The sequence below is a fragment of the Labeo rohita genome, chromosome 19, assembly GCF_022985175.1.
Source record: "Labeo rohita strain BAU-BD-2019 chromosome 19, IGBB_LRoh.1.0, whole genome shotgun sequence".
Taxonomy (NCBI): Eukaryota; Metazoa; Chordata; class Actinopteri; order Cypriniformes; family Cyprinidae; genus Labeo; species Labeo rohita.
The window spans coordinates 16,158,453-16,181,090 of record NC_066887.1 but is presented as its reverse complement, the minus strand read 5'-3'; the positions used below and the strand labels follow the sequence as shown (position 1 = coordinate 16,181,090).

The 22,638-nt window shown below is 35.9% G+C and overlaps 1 protein-coding gene across 12 annotated transcripts in view; it reads left to right on the top strand.

The window, feature by feature from the left end:
• adgrb2 (adhesion G protein-coupled receptor B2) overlaps positions 1-22,638 on the top strand; it is a 364,163-nt gene that overhangs the window by 273,739 nt on the left and 67,786 nt on the right. For all 12 annotated transcript variants that reach the window (XR_007829792.1, XM_051136470.1, XM_051136468.1 and 9 more), the window contains 2 exons: positions 20,643-20,746; positions 21,894-21,996. Coding sequence is in view for 11 of the 12 variants with exons in the window: in XM_051136470.1 (XP_050992427.1) it covers positions 20,643-20,746; positions 21,894-21,996 (207 nt within the window). In the remaining variant the exon portion in view is untranslated. The remainder of the gene's footprint in view (positions 1-20,642; positions 20,747-21,893; positions 21,997-22,638) is intronic.

Sequence of the window (22,638 nt, the reverse complement as noted above, 5' to 3'; positions counted from 1 at the left end):
CAGAAAATTGGCTAGAAAAGTCCACGGTTTAAAAAAAAAAAATTGTCTACATGATTATGCAAAGAACACACTATGAAACGCTGTTAAGAGCATGCCAAACCAATAGGTGGCGATATAAACCTAACCGTAAAGCCACGTTGGCCATCAGAAGCAGAGTTTCTGAAAATCAACACCCTGGCAGGTGTACAGTAGTTTTCAAAAACGTTCCATTTCAGTGACTATTAGTGATCAGAGGTTGCATTAGACTTCAACATTGCCTGTCATTTTGACAGACAAGATCGTTACAAATTCTGTCATAATCTATTATTACCCATCATTTTAATTGTCGTATTTTAATTATAATAACATATTTAATTGCTTTTATTTTCAATTTTAATCATGAACCTACAGGACGATATAGGCTTATGCATTTATTTTGAAGACAACAGATGAATAGAGACTGCGTCACTTTTCATGTTCAACACGACACCCAGCAGTGACAGCGGAGGACACTAAAAACAGCAAAATACGCTAGGGCTGGATTAAAAAAAATATATATATTTCTTGTTTTCAGTAGATTATCATTTTTATGAACCAGTATCAATTCTTAAATTCCAATCGATCTTTTGGTCTATGCTGTTTTTAGTTGATGAATGAACAGTATATGCGCCTCCCATCGAATAAACAGGCTAAGCTTTGTGCTTTGTTACTTTTGATATGAAACAAAGTTTCAAGTTTTTCAAATTCTGTCCATTTCATATGGAATTTCAATCAATAAATACCGTTTTGGCGCTCTTTAATGTGGCGTGATCGATCGCTTAAACTTGGTACTCGTCTGTGCATAAAAAAACACGTTTGTGACGGGTTCATTTTTGTTCTGGATCCTGTGTTCTGCTGCCACACTGAAGTGCACTCACCACCAATTGGACAGAGGTGAGAATTACAATTTACAATAGATCACCCTCAGCGTAATCTGTCGAAACAACAGACAATTTTCGGTTAACCAACGTCTGCTTTATATAAAGCCATACCTTTTATCTGAACTGCAATCCAGTTGTTGTTGAGACTGTGTCCCTGCAAAGTGTCTTGCTCAAGGGCACAGTAGCTCTGCAGTCACTGGGTCACTTAGTAGGTGTGAAACCAGCAGTTGTTGTATCATCAGTCACAAGCTACAATCTCAAAGGTGTAGTTAAAACAATATTGAAAATCTCTGTTGTTCTAAACCTGTAAAATGTTCTTTAAAAAAAAATGTCAAAATATAGTGTATAAAGTCATGAACATAGTCAAGAATGGAGTCATGCCATCCTTTTTTTAATATAGCGATGTGCTTATTCATTTTGGAATGGCTTTGTGTAGTACTGTTTTCACGTCCTACATTTTGCAAGTCACTGTTTTTAATATATGCTGTGCCATTTCTGAACATGTTGCATCCTAAGAGAATAGGAGAGTGACAGGCTGGAATGAAATTATAATTGATGGCTCATATCTGTCACCCAGACCTAAAGCTGTAGGTCAATGCTTCCTAATCGACATTTATCAAGTTTTGTCCCTCATTATGACGTCAGTGCCTGGCTATTGGCTTTTGCAGGAGTGCCTGGTGACATTTGGAAGCGCAGAGTAAACGACACTATTACCAAACAGTCTCTACCCATTAGCCTGGCTCTGCATGGGTCATCACATCTCCATCAGCGCTTTTAATGTTCTCCAGCAGCTTAGCACTGTCAAAAAAAAATCCTTAAACCAGACACAATAGTGTTCCAAAACGTAGTGTGCTGCCAATCTAGGCAGCATTTTAGGCCTTATAAATGCACTTTAAGTGTAGTTTTCAAAATTGTGATTGCTTCAAAAACACCTCTGTTTGGCAAAAAACGTCTATTTGGCATTGCACTTATCCTCACACATTGCCAGATGCATTGCAGATACTTTGAGGGAAACGTTTTTATTCAGTTCTAAAAGGTGTTAATAGAAAATCTAATTTAGGCACAGTATGAATGTGCTTGTTTTGCTTTAGCACATTGTCATTATCGGAACATGCTAAACACAAATTCTATTGTTTAATCAAGTATCTTTTGCACTTCAAGAAAGGAGAGCTACTTGCGTGCAGTTTGAATGACCGTACTTATGGAAAATTGTTTCACGTCAGTCGTATATGAAGTTCGCTTTTTTTAGGAATGCAGTATATTCTGCCTGTGTAGATATCAAAACTCACTTTTGGAACAAAGGTCATTCGTTTTCTCCCCTTTTTTTGATTCTGTAAACCTCTGATGGAAAAGTGCTGAGTAGGGCCCTGTGAAGTACAGCAGCTGCTCTTACAGATATCCAGCGGTCCAAACACATTCATCTTGTTTTGCTCTGAGCTCTCTGCCCTCCCAGGACTCTGGTATCTTCTCAGTATTACAGATCAAGACTGCTCTTGGGCTTTGTAGTTGAGAACTAGAGGAGGGTCGGACGTGATGGAAACTGCATTTCAATTATACTGTCTTAGGAACTTGTTGAAGAGATGTTTTGGCATTTTGTTGAGAGACTGTAGTGTGAGTGACTTGTGAATCAGTGTTAGAGTCTCTGGAAGAGAGCAAAGATGCTGAGTGTGTGATGTGATGTTGCACTTTAGCCCCTGATAGTGTTGCATGATATGCCAGTACTACAGTAGTATCACAGTATAAGAAAGAGGAGTGAAAACCCAAATGAAGTGTCATGCATTTTGACATGATACATGTACATAACCTTGATTTAAAAGATGCCATCTTTTATTATTTTATTTTATTTTATTTTTGCTTAGTTTACACTAATAATAATAATAATAATAATAATAATAATAATAATAATAATAATTATTATTATTATTATTATTATTATTATTATTATTATTATATTAATTAGAATAATAATTATATTTATTAATACATAGAAATGATTATTAATTATATAATAATAATAATAATTATTATTATTATTATTATTAATAAATAAAGGGGTTGATAATATTTTGCATTTATTCTTGACAGATTACACAAATAATAATAGTAATTATAATAATAATTATATTATTATTTTTATGAATGATAATAATACTTATTATTATTAATAATAAAAATCAATTATTATTATTATTATTATTATTATTATTATTATGAAAGAATAAATACAACTAAAGAACATTTTAATAAATAGAAAACCCATTAATAATAATAATAATAATAATAATATATATATATATATATATATATATATATATATATATATATATATTATTTATTTTTTTATTTTTTTTTTTTTTCTTTCTTTGTGTGTGTGTAAACTGTCAAAACTAAATAGGTGGAAACATCCCCTAGCAATAACGACCCATCCAAACAAAATTAGTGGTATCAATTTATGATTTGGTTTTGTGCGTTTTGTGGTATCATACTGTGAGACATAATTAAGATATCGTGACAGCTCTCGCCCCTGTCCTCAAGACTACACGTAGGAAGAGGGAAAGATAAACTGTTTAATAGCAAATAAGACAGAGATACACGGATGGATTAACCTTCATGTTTAATCGAGAAGAGAGGGAGGCTGGAAAGTGGCATAGGCTTCTGTCATTACAGGCCATCTTTAGTATAGCTGCTATCACCCACTGATCCTGTTTATCCCCTGCTGCCTTTCTCAAACAGCGAAACGCTGCTATTTACCAAGGTTAGAGGTCCGATTTATTTAAAACACAGCTTTTGTTTACGGCAGTGCCTCTTTTCTTATATGCAGTGACTACAATCTCAAAGGCTTCTTACGGTTATCGTGCTAACCTCATAGTATGCAGAACTCTGTGCTGATCAGTTACTCAGTGATAGATGATGGAAGCTGTTGGCACAGAGAAGATAGCGGCTTCTTTAGGCCATAACAATTTGTCGCCTGTCAGTTTTCCCATGCAACTGATTCATCGTCACACAGGATTAAACTAGAGGTACTCAAGCGCAGACAAAGACACACATGACGGAGCACGCAAAGATCCGGTGTTATTACCCCCTTTAGCACAGACACACGCATGCGCCCATTTTGAACGAGTAGGCCTACCTGCCCTGCATACTAACATGCTCGCTGTCTGGCTGGATGAAGGACGGAGGTCTTTCTCTCAGTATCAGGGAATCTCTATAGCATTGCAATCTGCCTCAGGCTTGTTGACCAATCTTGCTACCCCTGTATACAGACAAAGAGAAGCACAGATAAATACGTTTATTGTGGAGATAAACATTATGTCTGCGGGTTATCCATTCCACGTGGTGTAACTTTCACCGTCCAGTAAGGCACTGTGATTTGTAAGGCTGTTCAGGGGTGGTAGATACACTGTTTTCATAGGGTCTTGTACTGTATATTTCACCCTATCTATGTTTTGCGCTTTTGCACGTATTGTGAAAGAAGGCATGCAGATATATTTGAATTGCAAAAATGAGTCTTTATTGGTGTATAGCTCTTTAAAAAATGAAAAACAGCTCTAAAGGTCAGCTATTGTCACTCTGAAACGGCAAAGTTTTTACAGTGTTTGCAAGGCAGAACTGTATTGATGTTCCTCAAACATTTTATACAGTTTTATGCAATTAATTCAGCTTAAACCGTTTAACATGCAGATTTTAATCCAACTATCTTTCGCAGACAACTTCAGCCTTAGGTGTGCTAGCTATTTTTGGTTTTTAGGAACTTTAAGAAATATAAAATTAAAATGTGAAAAAATTCCCTTTGATGTGCATTATTAGAATGCTCCCGATTCAAATTTGAATCACCATTGAATTTTAATTGCTCCTATATCCTGCAATTATTTGCATACTGAATAGTAAATGATCATATTTCGCCTTGACACTGCAAAGAAGCAGTGTTATTTTACAGCCTGGTCTCATTGTTTATACATAGGTATTAGTATGTAACATTTACAAGCACAAAACATACATTTTTGTGTTTTATTGATGCTAAAATGCACAATTTGCATGTACTTCAATGTTTAAAAGTAAAAATTGCTACGTATTTTTAGCTGATCTCATGACGAAACGTATCTCTGGATACTTTTTCACAAGACGCAGAATATGTACCAATGAGTACATATCGCTGCAGTTTCCAACAGAAATCAACACTAGAATCATTTTTGTACACAGTTATGATTACAGCTCAATAATTACTGTTTTTTGCATTATTGTAAGGGGTAGGTTTAGGGTTGGGGTAGGTGTAGATGTTAATAAAACACAATCTAATAGGTAGAAAATGTAATTAATTGTGTTTCCCTTGTAGCCACAATCCCATATGTTCCGCCATATGTAGCTCAACCGGCACGGAATTGGACTTAGGATTCAAAATCCTTGGGTACGAATCCTGTGAAAAACATGACTCATGATGAAAGAGCTGAAAGATCAAAAAACAAGCTAAAACGGCGTACTTGCGATTGCGTTTTTACGTCACATTCACTTTTGTTCTTACTACTGGGTAGGTTTAGATGTAGTGCAGATGGTACGTTATATTAAAACATATCAGAGCATTAGACTTATAGCGCCAATCAACGGACATTTCAAATCAGAACTGTGGTGACAAGTATAAAACGCTCACGTTCATCTTTTCTGGGGAAGACAATAATAAAATTAATGCTGCGATTTCAGTATCCGTTAGGAAATTTGTTCATTAAAGCAATAAGCCCCAAGAAGCCGTGGTTCCCTGCTGAATAACAACTAAGAGGCGTTGTTAGGCACAATGCAAAGTGCCTAAAATCCCCTTAGCTGTTATAAATTCACTGTAAACCACAGCTTCACGGGGCTTATTGCCTTTATAAAATGGTTATTCCATATACATAGTAAGGTTTCACAAAAGAAAACAGAGCAAATAAAGTAATGATATTAATAAAAACAGTAATCTTCCACCGAACAATGTAGTTCCTCAGAAACAGTTGTGGTTCCAACAAAGTGGTTGCCAAGCATGTATGTTAAAGTAATTTACAACAGCTTCAAATGTGGCTCAACCGATCAGAATCAAGGACCGGTACTATCCGTTTTATAAACGTAAATAATTTAATTCCAAACAGAAGTGAGCATCCCTATGCCCTACTCCCTTTGAAGGATGTAGGGTATTTCTGTCTTGTATAAGCTCTTTGGAACTCCCTTGGTGAAGGGAATGACTGACTAAATGTTACCTTGATAATGCTGTGCATGCAGCTTTCAGCACTCAGTTGTTGCAAATGAATATTTTTTATTATTATTTTATTCAAATATTGTCTACTTGTGTTTTATTTACTATTAAACTTTTTCTAACTAAACATGCTTAAACTGGCTTACATTACCGTCTTAAATCATATTTCTATGAGTGATGAAAAATATTTTGTATTACATTTAAAAAAGACAAATTTAATCTCAGCTTATTCTATTATATTTGTATGTGAAGTCGAAATCAACCCCAAATTTGCTTTTAAATGCATCGCAAGATCTCCTAATTGAAGATCACATGATCACAAATTGAAATCACTTCCGTGAATGACCAACAAATGTTCCCTTCGCTAACGGACTTCTGGAAGGGTCCTTTGTGAAGGGATTCAGTTGCTCTCTTTCGTTTGGAGCATCCCTACAAATGGGGTCCCCTTCCCGAAGTGCCCTTGAATCGCCGTACTGTACATTTTAGGTGTTGCCAATATGTCGATATTATACATTTAAATGCTGAAAATATGCCAGTGTTATTCAATTAGATGCATTTTAGTGTCTGCAAAAACATGTATGTTTTGTATAACCACATTTAGTGTTTTAGTATGTTTGATATTCTATCTTTTATTAATATTTAAGCTTAATTTTTTAGCCATTTTGTAAGTTTTATTTACTTGTTTTTGTACTGTTATTAATTAGATTCACTTTATTTTTATTTAACTTTGTTATTATTTATTTACACTTAATAATTGTAGTGCTTAAGCTGAAACTTATATCAGATAGTTGCCAAAACAGTATTTCTAATTTTCATTTATTTGAAGCTTTCCATTTTATTTTATTTCAGTTATATTTCAGTTAAAGGTTTTAATATTTTTAGTTTTTTTATGCAGAACTAACACACTTTCACTGTCTTTTGCTGCCAGCATTGGTAGTTCCTTTAGGAAATCTAAAGTCTAGCAAATCTAATTCTATGTGTTACATTAGTATAATGCTGGACATCTTGTATAAAATATTAATGAATGTGATCACTAATTAATTACTACAGCATTTGATCCCTCAACCTTTTGATTACCAGCCCAGATTTTGAACCATTAGACTCCAAAGAGACCACTGAAATGAAACATGAAGAGTTTGCCAACAGCACCAAAGAGGTAAATGCTAATAAGTGCACAGTCCGTTGCAGTGAAATGCTCAGTCTCCGCCGTGACACCGGCACAATTTCTAAGACGCTAGCCATGTTTCTCATTAGCGCACGGCCTAGTGTAAGTCCCCGCTAAAGTGATACAATTCCTCACACTGTAATAAGCATAGCTGCTCTCCTGGGCGATACACATCCCAGCTCTTTTCTGTTAGTAGAACTGTCCCTTCTTGCATGTTCATTTAATTCCCAATTACAGGATGTAAACCGGTTTATTCAACAGCGAATCTTCGTATAATGCAGTTCTAACTGCTTGTCGACATTAGCGACACCCAGTTCTTGGGCCGTCCTGTTTTGGAAGCTCCTGGTAAATTTGGAGCCTGAAGATTGATCAGCGCCCTGTTTTGGGCTTACAAACAGTCCCGCCACTCTGCGATCCTCTCCCAACTTCAAAGATAACAAGTGTCCAGGGAACTTGAAGCTAAAATGCCACTCGGTCTCTCCTGACGTGGGTGAATCAGGTGGAGCGTAACGGTTGTGGTGCGAATTCAAACAGCAGGCCGAGGCTTGGTCTCGAAGGTCTCAGGGCTTAGATGAGGGAACGATACGCCTCAGAGAGTTTCAACCGTTTGATTAATGCCGAGCCTGACTAAGTGCGTGTTAGGTTTTTCTTGTTTTCCCTCATCCCCCCTCCCCGGTTCCGCTAAGTGTGTTTCTTATTGTCATAATGAGTTATTGTGGAGCGAAAAGGAAGAGAGATCAGGGATAAATGGTGGCTGTGCAGCGCATGAGGCTGGAGAAGTAGGCTAAAGTGCCTGGGCTGAAAATAGACATGACTCCTATTTTCTGAAGAGCTTCACTCAGCCCTAGGGTGTGCTGGGATAGACGGCCTGTAATTCCCTATGTAATTTGCATGCCGTCTATGGCTCTCAGAGCCAATGGGAGCTGTGGCATATGCTTTTTTAGGACAAGTCTTATGGTATGGCCGCTTAGGGCTGTAGGCCCGTAAATGGGAACGTGTTTTACCTCAGCAGGTTCTCTGTGGACATGGCAAATGATCATATAACCCCTCGAAGGGCGACATTTGTGATTAAATCTCACCCCATATCACTAGAATGATTGAAAGTGAGCATTTGAGAGTCAAGTAGAACCAGTGTAGAGTTAAAAAGATATGGCTTAGATGGAAGAAGGAGGCTGATTTCTTGTATGTTAGAATTATGGAGAAGCATTAGTATAGAGTTTAGTGCCTTTAGTAAATTAACTGATTGAACTATTACTATATTTACATGTGGCATGTTGTGACATGATAAAATTAGATCGCTCATATATGATGTGTCTACAGTGAAAGTATTATTAAATGCTTGCAGTTGATAATTTATTTATTTACTTTATTTTCAGTCTCCTTTAGACTTTTTGTTAACTAGGAGTAACTTTGCAGCTACATAACTCTACTAACTCTAATTCAATTATTAGTAGACTGTTAGATTAGTGTTAGGGTTAGCAGAATCACTAACCTTTTGACATTGACATTATAGTTACTTATAGTCAGTGGAATCTGTTGAGAGACCATCAAAATAGTGTTATCTCAATAGATTTTATTTATAAATATCATATTTTATTTTTTAATTTAGTTTGATATATTCAAATTATTATTAGCTTGTAATGTCTCTGCTAATAGAAATCATATTTTGTTTTTAGCTTAACATATACACTACTGTTCAAAGTTTTTTTTTTTTTTTTTTTTTTGAAAGAAAAAGATTTTTGGACTTTTTCCTCAGAACTGAGAGATATAAACTTGCAATTAAGAGTTGTAAAATTAGAATTGCGAGACATAAACTTGCGATTCTGAGAAATAAAGTCAGAATTGCGAGATATATACTAACAATTCTGACTTTTTTCTAAGAACTGAGGGTTTATATCTTGCAATTGTGACTTTTTTCTCAGATTTGTGAATTTATATCTCACAATTCTGACTTTATAACACAATTCTGAGAGCATAGTCTTTTTTTCCCCTCAAAATTGGCTTTATAATTAGCAATTGTGAGTTTATATCACAAAATTCTGAAAAAAAAGTCAGACTTGCGAGAAAAAAGTCACAAAAAGTCAAATATAAACTTGCATTTGGGAGAAATGACTATTTCTGGCAAATGTGAGATTATATCAAGAAACTGTTAAAAAAAATATAGTATAAACTCACATTTGGGAGAAATTACTTTCTCACTTTCTGAGTTTATATCACGAAATTCTGAGAAAAAAAGTCAGAATTGCGAGAAAAAAATCACAAAAGGTCAAATAGAAACCAGCATTTGGGAAACATGACTTTATTTATTGCGATTGTGAGTTTATATCACGAATTCTGAGTAAAAAAGTTAGAAATTGCAAGAAAAAAAGTCAAATATAAACTTGCATTTGGGAGACATGACTATTTCTTGCAGTTGTGAGTTTATATCACGAAATTCCGAGAAAAACAAAAAGGGAATTGTGAGTTTATATTTTCTAACTTTATAACTCGCAATTGCGAGTTTAAACAGTATCATGCAATTCTGAGGAAAAAAATATCTTGCAATTTTTAATTTACTTCTTGCAGTTGTGAGTTTATATCACGCAGTTCTGAGAAAAAAGTCAGAATTGTGAGTTTATACAGTATCTCACGATTTTGAGGAAAAAATTCAGAATTGTGAGTTCATTTCACATAATTCAGAGAAAAAAACATCTGAGATAAGTCACTTTTTTTTTTTTCAGTTTCATACTTATGCTCACAAAGGCTGCATTTCTGTAGTCAAAAAGCCAGTTAAAACAGTAATATTGTGATTTGTATTTTTTGTATTGATTTGGGTTTTATTTCTGGGATGGCAAAGCTGAATTTTCAGCATTGTTACTCCATAGTGTTACATGATCCTCAGAAATCATTCTAATATGCTGATTTGGTGTTCAACAAACATTTATTATTATCAATGTTGAAAATGTGTGCTATTTTTATTTCAGGATTCTTTGGTTAATAGAAACTTCAAAAGAACAGCCTTTAATTGAAGTGAAATTATTTTGTAACATTATAAATGTAATGTCATGCAGTGACATACAGCGTTGACGGTTCAGAGCACTGCAACATGGCGTCAGCTGAAGGATGAGAAGCTGCCCCTAGTATCCAGTATAAAGCAATAATATTTACAGATGCTTTTTTATTTTTTTTCTTTAGTGTGTTTTAAAAAGTTGCTATCTTCTCCATCTGTCTTTTGTATATGAGATTCCTCCTTTCCATTCATTAGTTTGGTTGTTTTGTCACCTCATGCTTTCTGGCGTCCACACATCTGTTGGAGGTGTGGTGTTGAATTGGAAATTGGGCCTCTGCTGAAGCTTTAAAATATTTCTCTCTCTCACTCTCTCTTTCTGTTTCACTCACTTTTATGGAGCGCAACAGAGACCACATACTTTTTCAGCAGCCTTGGTTACCAAAGTATTTTTCTAAATCATTTTTCTTCAATAACGAGTTGAGAGCCATGAACAAAACCAGCCAGCTCTGAGATGAATCACAGTGTTACAAACTTTGATTTGACGTATAAAAGGCAAAATGTGAAAATTGACTCTGGAGGCAATGAACTATGCGTCCCATGAATTCTTGGGAATGATGTAATCAAATGAAAACAATGAGAAACTATTCGATTACAATATAAACTATGAAATTTATTGCGAAATATTTATGAATATATAAACAGTTTGTGAGGGTAGGGAGATTATTAATTTTCTCTAGGATTTTGGCTATTAAACATGATTTAAAAAAAAAAGTTTTAATCATACTGATGCATAGCAGTTACACAGTACCATTCAAAAGTTTGGGGTTGGTAAGGTTTATTTTATTTTATTTTATTTTATTTTATTTTATTTTATTTTATTTTATTTTATTTTATTTTATTTTATTTTATTATTTAATTTAGTTTTCTTTTACCTTTAAAGCTTATATTCAGCAAAGACACATTACATTGATCAGAAGTGACAGTAAATATGATTATAATGCTACAAAAGATTTCTGTTTCAAATAAATGCCGTTCTTTTAAACTTTCTATACTTCAAAGAAGCCCAGTAAATTTAAGTTTAAGTTTCCTTAAATATAGTTTCAACATTGATAATAAAAATAAATATTTCTTGAGCAGCAAATCAGCATATTAGAATGATTTTAGAAGGATCATCTGACACTGAAGCATGGAAAAAAACTGCTAAAAATTAGGCTTTGTCATCTAAGAATAAATTACATTTTAAAAGATATTATTTTTGTTACCTGTATTTTTGATCAAATAAATGCAGCCTTGGTGAGCGAGTTTATTTGAAAGAGAACATTTAAAAAATCTTACCAACCCTAAACTTTTGAATGGTAGTTTACCATCCGACAAAAACTTTTGAGCCTTCTCTATAGAGAAAATGAATGTGATTTCTGCTTTCAAAACCCAGCTGTTGTGCTCTATTCTCACAGAGGCTGATATTCTGTACATACACCCCTAGCGCTTTCACATTAGGAGCAATCCTCCCATCTACTCTGCCAGTGGCATTTCTATGAGAAAGACAACATCTATAGTAATTTTTCAGGCTGCTGGCATACTAAAATGGTCAAAGGTGCCAAACCGCAGCCGGCAGAGGCATAATGTTGGCAATTAATATGCCGGGGACAATAGGCTAAGCAAAAGATGAGAGTGAAGGTTGGCAACACCTCTCCCAGTGCCACCTGTTACACCTGCACCTGCCAGTTTCAGTAAAAACACTGCTGCCATACCTCCACCCGCTCTGAGCTCTCTCCCACTCTCTAAGCTGTTTTATCGCCTCTTTTTCCCATGCCTACCTTTCCTCTGCACCCAAACACTCTCGCAGGTTTACAGAGAACAGATGTGCACACATAGATACGCACAGTGTGCGCTGTCGGTAGGCCAACGCCGCAACCCACACACGAGCTTTAGGGATCTTTGTTCACAAAGGCTGTTTAGTCATAAATGCTTTGTGTGGAAGCCTGACCGGTCCACACCAGGAGGCCAATTGAGCTTTAAGTGCATGAATGAGGACTTCGTATTCAAGCCAATTCACAGCTTGTTCTAAACAGCTGTGAGCTTTATAAACGCAAACCTGTAGCCATTTCACAGGCTCTCCGAAAGAACATTCGACGTTATTTATTTGAGTCTCAGCCATGGCTTTTTAAATCCATCTTGTCAAGTGTTTTAGTCATAGAGAAGAGCTGATTCTACTAAGGCCTGACTGGAACTCAAAAGATTTGTGTTTTTATTAGAAATGCTACAAGAGAAGGTAAAAACAGGCCTGTGGAGTGTCTTGGCACTGGAGAGTAATAGACCCACGTTGGTCATTTTAACATTATTTGTGACTCCATTTGACCTGGACTGTAAAAAATGAATGTGAATTTAACTGTAAAAGGCTAAAAATGCTAGCGGTATAATCTTGTTAAATGGTTAACGGTAAATTCCCCTACTGTATACGGTGAAAAACTACATTGGACATTGGATGTAATTGTACAGTAGTATACCGGTTTTTAAATTGAAAAGGAACGTACAATTTACAGTGAATAACTGTAAATTCTAAAAACATTCCCAGAATTCAGTTTTGTACATTAGAGTTGTATGTTAAATCTAATGTTGTCAAATTAATGTTTATTGCATTATTTCAGTTTCATGTGTGTTACCATGATGGTGTTTAGTGTTTGTGTGAAACACTGTGTACCTTTTGTATATATGTTAGTATTTAAAAACTGCTTGTAATTGGTTTTGGTTCATCATGTGACTTTCTCATCACCACTTGCTTTTGGTGGTTATCAGTGTATTACTAAGGTACAAAACAGATTTCAGTACTTCAATATGTTGGTTAACAAAGTTAATGAAATTACGGTATTTAAATGAAAATTTAAGTCAAACCCGTAAAACCTAAAATGTTGCTACTTTTTTTGCTGCTGTATTTTTTACGGTAATATTCTGGCAACCACAGCTGCTGTTTTTTTTTTGTTTGTTTTGTTTTTTTGTTTTTACAGTGTGATAGTGGCTATTGAACTGTATACAGTGGAGTTCGAATACTTATGGTAAAGAGAAAAAAATGAAAATTCTGTCATTAATTCCTCACCCTCAAACCTGTAAGATCTTCGTTCATCTTCACAACACAAATTAAGATATTTTTGATGACATCTGAGAGCTTTCTGACCCTGCATAGACACCAATCCAATTGACACGTTTAAGGCCCAGAAAGAAAAAAAAATCAAAAGTTGTTTCAACTTAATATAATTTGTTACCACACTGCCTTAAATTTTCTGTTTAGTCAGCTTGAAATTTTAAGTTACTTAATGTTAATTTAAGTGACAACTGGAATATTTTAGTTGACTAAAATGGGTAACAAATTATTTTAAGTTGAAACAACTATTTTTTTTTTTTTACAGTGTAGTAAAAAGATCGTTAAAGGGGTCATCGGATACCCATTTTCCACAAGTTGATATGATTCTTTAGGGTCTTAATGAAAAGTCTATAATATACTTTGGTTAAAAATTCTCAGTGGTAGTGTAAAACAACACCCTTTTTACCTTGTCAAAATCAGCTCTGCAAAAATCATCCTATTCTGGTCAAGGCTGCTTTAAATGCAAATGAGCTCTGCTCGCCTCTCTTCTCTCTGTGGAGTGACGAGCATGTTTACTTTAGCCGCATTTAGCCACATCTAGCTGTGTTTAGCCGTGTTTAGCTGCTAAACTTGCTAACTAGCACATTGTTAGGAAAGGCAATCACAAAGATTCATAAAAAAAACCCTTATACTCACTTCTGCTATAAGTGAAGCTGGATCACGAATGATTCACGCGAACATAGACGGATATATGTAGATCAGGAGGCGCATTCCCTTCACAAACAAACATAATCCACTGCATCTTCAGCAGCTCAGATGTCGGGAGTAAATGGCAACCACTATGTTCATTATTACATCCAGCAACACAACACCTCAATTTGTGTCTAACTTACATCCCTGCTCCGGCATCAAAACATAGAGGTTGGACTGTTACAAATGATCTTAGTTAAGACGCTCATGTCAATCAACTATCGTGGGAGCGGCCTCTGTGGGTGTGACGCCACAACGACAGGCATCTGAGAATGGCTCCACTTAAAAGGCTTATTATTTTTACATATTAATTAAAAACCACTGCATGGATTTGAATCATTATAGGGTCCATTTGTACATACACTGCCAACACACATTAATGTTCAAACAACATGTAAAAGTGGACTTAGCATCCGATGACCCCTTTAAAATAGTCCATGTGACATCAGTCAACCGTAATGTTATGAAGCTACAAGAATACTTATTGTGCACAAAGAAACCAAAAATAACAACATAATTCAACAATTTGTTCTTTTTGTGTCAGTCTTCGTTGTGCGCATTCATATTTTTGTTTTCTTTGCCCACTTTTGAACTCCATTGTATGTATAGGATTTATACTGTCTGGTTTGAGAGAATTATTGTGGTGGCCTATACTTGACTCCATTTGTAGGAGTCCTTCTGTTCAGCATGAAGTCCATGGAGAATGAGATGAACAAGCTGACAGAGAGGTTAAGCCTTTAGCTGGACATTGTGTATTGCTAGATTCTGTCTCAACAAGCCCTGCTGACCCGTAATACAACTCAAGCTGTGCAGCTTGATGGATCACATGAATTGAAAGGTGGCATAGATCTCGTGTTAAGCTTCTGGTTTTCTGATTTTGTTGTTGTTTCAACATGAAATCTCACTGTTAAATACCAGCATTTCTACAGGATTTTCATCTGACATCATGTATGCAATCTATATTCTGCTCCGATTAGATCCGTAAGTTCACTCTAAAATGAAAATTCAAATTCTGCCATCGTTTACTCACCCTCATGTGGTTGCAAAATACAGTTTTGATTTCCATTGAGTTTCACTGTATTAGAAAAACACATTTCTCAAAATATCTTCTTTTGTGTTTCACAGAAAGGAAGTCATTTATGTAGGTTTGGAAAGACATGAGCAAATGATGACAGAATTTTCATTTTTGGGTGAACTGTTCCTTTAACTGCTATGAAAGTACCCACCCTGATGCTGCGTCCCTGATTGCAGGAGACTTTAATCATGCCAACCTGCAGACAGCTCTTGAGAAATATTACCAGCATGCCTCCCGCCCTGTAAGAATGCTCTTGATTACTGCCACACCACTATCACAGATGACTGCCAGACAGATCATTTGTCTGCGCTTCCTATTCCAAGAACCTGGAGAGGAAGAATGTATCCACAGGAACACTGGATGCAGGAGCGGATGAAGTAGTGTGCGGCTGCTCTGAGTCAGTGAACTACACTTGTCAGTGATTCTCTTAAGATACTATTTGCTGTTTTTGCTTTAAAACCATCTTGAAGAATGTAAAAAGCTGCTTTTCAGTTCGGTATGGAAGCTTATTGCACTAAGGAAAAATATAAATATGGTAACCGAGATTTTTTCTCACAGTTGTGATTTTATATCTCACAGTTCAGACTTTTTTCCTCAGATTTTTGAGTTTATATCTCGCAATTGCAAGTTATAAACTCGTAATTGCATTACACCTCACAATTTAGATTTCATTACACAATCCTGATTTGTTTTCTCTGTATTTTGAGTTTATATCTCACAATTCTGACTTTTTCTGTTATTCTGGTTTTACATAACCAATTCTGCCATTTTTTTTCTGTTTTTATATTTTTATTCTGTGTCTGAAATAAGCGTCCAAAGTTCAATTTAATTAATTAAAATAAATAATGTTTACTGTGATAACAGTTAAGTTGAACTGACAGATTAATTCCAATTGCTCAATTAAAAAAAAAAAAAATCATTGCATTTTGGCCATATCCAGTAATCGGCAAAAATACCAAAAGTGGCGCGTTCCACATAATAAACCGTTTAAAAAATCATAATAAAACATAATGCTATTAAGAATTCACAAACACTAAGATTAAGTTAAATAAATATATGCGATGCAGGTGTAATATATGCACTTTAATTATTTACATGCATTTAGGTTACGTATGTGCGTGTCAGAGCAGCTCCATTCACAGTGAATGCTGTTTAACACAAACTGTTATCATTTACATGTGTCTCAAATGCCATCTCTGCATGTTGTTGTGAGTTTGGGGTTATTATAACGTTCATCTTGGAACGCGACGTGTGCTATTTCATCAGATTTGTAAGGTAAATAATTTATAAACCTATCCAAACACGGGAGAATACATCATTATCTTTCTCAGTATGCTAACTGTTCATCGCGATTTCAGAATTTAAAGTTTCGCGTTTTGATGTCCACATATTCAAGAAATTACAGCGGCTGTAGCTTTTCTATCATAAAGAAATGGCCAAATATTAGAGATTAAGTGGACATTTAAATTAACTGTTGTTTTGTCAATATTAAAGGAGAAGTCCACTTCCAGAAGAACAATTTACAGATAATGTACTCACCCCCTTGTCATCTAAGATGTTCATGTCTTGCTTTCTTCAGTCGTAAAGAAATTGTTTTTTTTATTTTTGAGGAAAACATTTCAGGATTTTTCTCCATATAATGGACTGATATGGTGCCCCAAGTTTGAACTTTCAAAATGCAGTTTAAATGTGGCTTCAAACGATCCCAAATGTGGTTGTAAATGATCCCAGGCGAGGAAGAAGCGTCTTTAGCTAGTGAAACGATCGGTTATTTTCATAAAAAAAAATACAGTTTATAAACTTTTTAATATCAAACGCTTGTCTTGTATTGCTCTCCCAGAAGTCTGTGTATTCTGGCTCAAGACAGTTAGGGTATGACGAAAAACTCAGATCATATTTTCTCCCTCAACTTCAAAATCGTCCTATATCGCTGTTTTACCTTTTTTGTTAATGTGTTTGATCTTCTTTGCACGTTCACTTTGCAAAGACTGGGTTGGAACTTCTGCAGCGATGTAGCATGATTTTAAAATGATTTTTGAAGTTGAGGGAGAAAATACGATCAGTTTTTTGACATACCCTAACGAGAATTTGAAATTATAAAGTATTTCAGTTGTATTTTTTTAATGAAAATAACCCTTCTTCCTCGGGTTGGGATCGTTTACAACCGCATTTGGGATCGTTTGAAGCCACATTTAAACTGCATTTTGGAAGTTGCGCAATAATTGCCAATAGTTATTTAAATTTGGCAGATTTTAAAAAGTTGGCCCACTTAGAATCTGTGCCTGCTAAATCATAAGTTTTGCGAATTCCAACAGAACAGAAAATGCAAAAAAGCAGAACAAAGAACAGAACAAAAAACAACTGTGACTATTAAAGGCCATGAAAAATTAGATGATACCAACTTAAGGTAGTGTATGTTTAACTATAAAGTCCTGGTGTCCTGCTTAAAACAATTTCTGAACCGATTTGTTGTTCTAACTTTGAATATCTTACAGTTAAATAAATCTTCTGCCCAGCCCATTCAGGTCAAGAAAAGACATTTCGTGAGCTATATACTAATATTAAGAGATATGAAAGTACCTACCCTGATGCTGTGTCCCTGATTGTGGAAGACTTTAATCATGCATGCCAACCAGCAGATGGTAGAAAGCTCTACAGATTTCTACAGAATTATTATTATCTCCCAAAAGCAGTACAAATTCAAAAAAGAAGTCTGGATTTACTTTTTGGCCTAAGTATGACCTTCGAAAGGCTATCAGGAGAAGTAAATGAGCAACACACACAAAATTAACAGTTTTCCTAATCTTTGTGCACCACAGTTTGTGGCACAGTCACAAAAACGAAAAAATGAAAGCAGTAGAGATTTCTCCTGATATTTTTCTAGTTTCAAAGAAAAATACTGTGACCTGTACTATGATTACAGACTGATCCACCATAATGATGTGCTGTGAAGAGCTGGCGATGGGGCGCATTAACACGATGCTGCCTGAGTGATTAGACCCCCTGTAGTTCACATAATAGTGTAACGCGTCCAGTGAAAAGGCGATTTCTTGGAATCTTCATGCTGCACTGACTGAACAGGAAGGCACTCATGTCAAAATGTTCTTGTTCTTTATCGATTACAGCGCCACATTTAAAACTGCAATTCCTTCTGAACTGGACAGGAAGTTAAATGATGTATTTTATTTATTTATTTTTTTTAATTTTAGTGTATTTTAGAGTTTTTTGCATTTAGATTAATGTATTAATGCATTTGCACTTGTGCATGAAACAAAAGTGAACTGTGAACTGAACATTTACCTCAATGGTAATATGAGGTTTCACAGATCTACCCACAATTCTTGGTGGTAGGACCGAGTAGGGTTAATCCAGAAACATGAGGCACGTGTTCACCCGTAGTAACCCTTCTTTCGGCAGAGATGCTTAATAGGCTGGGGCAAAGGGGTCGCAAGTGTTAAAGGGCTGATGGGGATAGAATGCCCGGTTTAAAAAGAGAATCCAGCTTTGACCTGATAGGAAACAGAGAAAATGAACCCGGGAGTATAAAAGAAGATAGGGTAGCATGAGGCTATTCAGAAAGAAGACCCTTGGCCTTTAGCTCTAACCTGAACAGAATGTAATCCTCTCCCTACTACCCCTCTGTATTTTTTTTCCCCCCTGGACTTTTTATCCTTCACCCAACCTGTAGCTGTTTGTCAAGTGTTTACAGATTCTTATTTTTCTCTTTGCAATTTCTCTATTTCTCTCTTCTTGACATACATTTCTGCATATACACACACACATACACACTAGCGTTTAAATGTTTGTAATGTTTGTAAAAGTCAGTAACTTTTTTTTTAATACAATAAAATAGTAATATTTTATTGATGACAAAGCTGAATTTTCAGTCTTCAGTGTCACTTTTTCAGAATTCCTTCTAAAATGCTGATTTGGCGCTCAAGAAATATTTCGTCCTGTTATCAGTGTTGAAAACTATTGTGCTGCTTAATGTTTTTGTGGAAGCAAAATCAATAATTTATTTTAAAAAACTTACTTTTAAACTTCAAACAGTGGTGTATATATTAATTAGTAGTGTATATCATAATGTTTACTCATTTGTGCACTTGAAACTTTTTCAATCATTTACTCACCATCATGTCATTCCAAACCTCTATAAGTTTCTTTCTTCTGTTGAACACAAAAGATGATATTTTGAAGAATTTTGAAGAACCAAACAGTAGTGATGGGAAGTTTGGAACTTTTTACCGACTCTGACCTTTGAGTCTCGTTCAGCAAAATGAACGAATCTTTTTTCGAGTCATTTCGTTCATTTTAGCAAAATATAATAAAAATGTTACGTGTTACTTGCCTAACACATCTACTACTTACACAAATGTTGATCACACTACAAACAAGACAAAACTATAATGCTATAAGACACAGAATAGATGAATTTATTGTTTTCCTAGATCTTTAGACTATGATTAGCTCACCTCACCTCTTATCTGACAAGTTTTCAGGTTCGAGTCGTTCGTTCATCACGTGACAGCCCTATAAGCTTAACCAATGCAGTGTGAGCCGGAAAAAGAATTGATTAGTTCATCTCTCGAGTCTTCGGGTTTGAGTCGTTCGTTCATCTATGCAGTTTGAGCCAGAAAGAGAATTGATTAGTTCATCTCTGGAGTCTTCGGGTTCAAGTCGTTCGTTCATCACGTGACAGCCCCATAAGATGAATGAACGACTCGAAAAACCCGAAGACTCGAAACAGGTGAACTAATTCCAGTACAGAACCTATAGGATGTTGCGCATACGTGACTGAACGAATCACTCCCCAAGACAACTCGTTCACCCCGAGTCACATTAAAGATTTGTTCAAAATGAACGAATTGTTCAAGAACGATCCATCACTACCAAAAAGTTGTTGGTCCCTATTGACTTCCATAGTATGGCAAGAAACACTATGAAGGCCAATAGGGACCATCAACTGTTTGATAACCAGCATTCTTCAGAATATCTTCTTTTGTGTTCAACATAAGAAACTCGTACAGGTTTGTAACAACATGAGGGTGAGTAAACGATAACAAATTTTTCATTTTTGGGTGAACTATGCCTTTAAGTCACACTGTCCTTTTTTTTCTAAAAATCACGCTATGTAATGGTTGTCTCAGTTAGAGCATAGCATTTATACATTTTATATTGTGTAAAATTGAATGTTGTCCTAAGCAAACTATTTGCTGTGAAACTGAAACAGTACCAATATTTTAATGTTCATTTATTTGTTCATTTGGTAAGCAGCCATGTAATTAGCGAGGTAACATAATGTCAGCTGGTCATTATCACACAATAAACCCCTTCAGGCTGATTCAAGACCCTGCTGTTATCCATCAGGTTCATTCTGCATTAATGACCGACTGACTGTATGTTATCCCATACATATAGCATAAACATCTCACAATAATCTTCCTTCTCTCAATTGATCTCTTTCCAGGGTATGGGGCCCTCCAGTATGCCGTCTGTGCCCCTCATGGTGGGCTGTGGCATATCCTGTACGGCTCTACTCATTCTGCTGCTCATCTACGCTGCCTTTTGGAGGTGAGTTGAACAAAACCCTTCCCTGACCCACAGCCAGCTATACCACACAGATCTACAGAGGACCGTTTTTAAATGTTGCTTTCAGGTTCTGCTGATAATAGGATATTACTGTGCTATTTTTGCTCTACTTCCCTTGTTTACTTTCTGTGCGCTCAGAGGTACACTTACGCCCTAAAAGATTCATTTTTCAGACTGTAGCTTCCCACGTGGGCTTGTCCGGGCTGGGATAGAGCAGCTGGCATGGGGTAGATCTAGAGTGGGCCAAAACTGCAATTAGCAATAATTGGGAACAAATGAGGGATGGCGGGAGCCGCCTGTGGCAGGACAGGATTATGTGGAGAGTGCTAGTGAAGGCTAGCATGGTTGCTAACAGCTCAGTGTGGCAGATGGCCCAGGACAGTCACGTGATCAGCTAACACCATGTCCAGAAAAAGGCCAATGCTTAGTCAAGTATTTATCTCCACAGAAGTGTGACTTTGAAGTTTCCTAAATGACGCTAGACTTTATAATATAAATAATATAAAATGATCCTTCAGAAATCATTCTAATATGCTAATTTGGTGCTCGAGAAACGTACTTATTATTATCAATGTGCTGCTTAATACATTTCTGAAAACCAGTCCCATGAAATTCAATATTCTTTCCCTTTTAAGGGTGTTAGAGTTGGTTTTAATGTCTTGATACTTCAATTCCAAACGATTTTTTTCCCCAAATCCCATAATTTCTAAGTAGCAGGTGGGAAGGTATTTCCTCTCTCTAAGATTAGTGCATCTGCCACCCCATCAGAGAGCTTATCACGGGCCTCCCCTATCACTCAGACCATTGATCCAGGGGACGTAGTCATTGTCCTCTTGAGCAGATCTGGCCAGAGCTCAAATAGCGGATGAGAACATTTTGCTCACTGGTGCTTGTGTGTAAGAAGAAGCTGTTTTGGAGTTCATCTGTAGGTCATCTGGGATGCAGCTCTAGTTGCCAGTGTTCAGTGAAGTGTAAAAATGATAAATGGATTTTGATAAATGGAGCCCATACATTTTATGTCATCAACCTGTATATCAAGCTTTTGGAAAGATAATAATGCCATAACAGCAACACAAAGTTGCTGTTAAAGTTGCCAGCGTGTGATTTTCCTGTTTTCTTTGATTTTCAGGTACATTCGTTCAGAGAGGTCCATCATCTTGGTGAACTTCTGCCTGTCCATATTGGCCTCCAATGTGCTAATACTGGTGGGACAGTCCCAAACTCTCAGTAAGGTGAGTATATGTGTATGTTTGTGTTTATCTGATGTGTATCAGAGAAAAATTTGAGAAAGAACAAACTTTAGGTTCCCATCTTGCTTCCTTCATGTTTGGCTCCATGTTTTTCAAACATGGTCTACATGAAATTAGTTAATTTATTAAACTTAGGATAGTTCACCCAAAAATGAAGACTACCCCATGATTTACTCACCCTCAAGCCATCCTAGGTGTATATGATTTTCTTTTTTCGGACAAATACAGTCGGAGTTATAATAAAAAATGCTTCATCTGCTGGAACGCCACTCTCTTGTAAACATGTGTACAACAGTTAGCGGAAGCTAGAGATAACAGTTTATAAAGTTTTAAATATGGATATTATTCTTACATAAACGCATCATTTCACTTCAGAAGGCCTTTATTAACCCCCTGGAGCCATGTGGAGTACTTTTTATCATGAATGGATGCACTTTATTGGACTTTTAAATCTCAACACCCACTTACTGCCATTATAAAGCTTGGAAGAGCCAGGGCATTTTTTTTTATATAACTCTGACTGTGTTCATCTGAAAGAAGAAAGTCATATACACCTAGGATAGCTTGAGGGTGAGTAAATCATAATTTTCATTTTTGGGTGAACTATCCCTTCAATAAATCCAG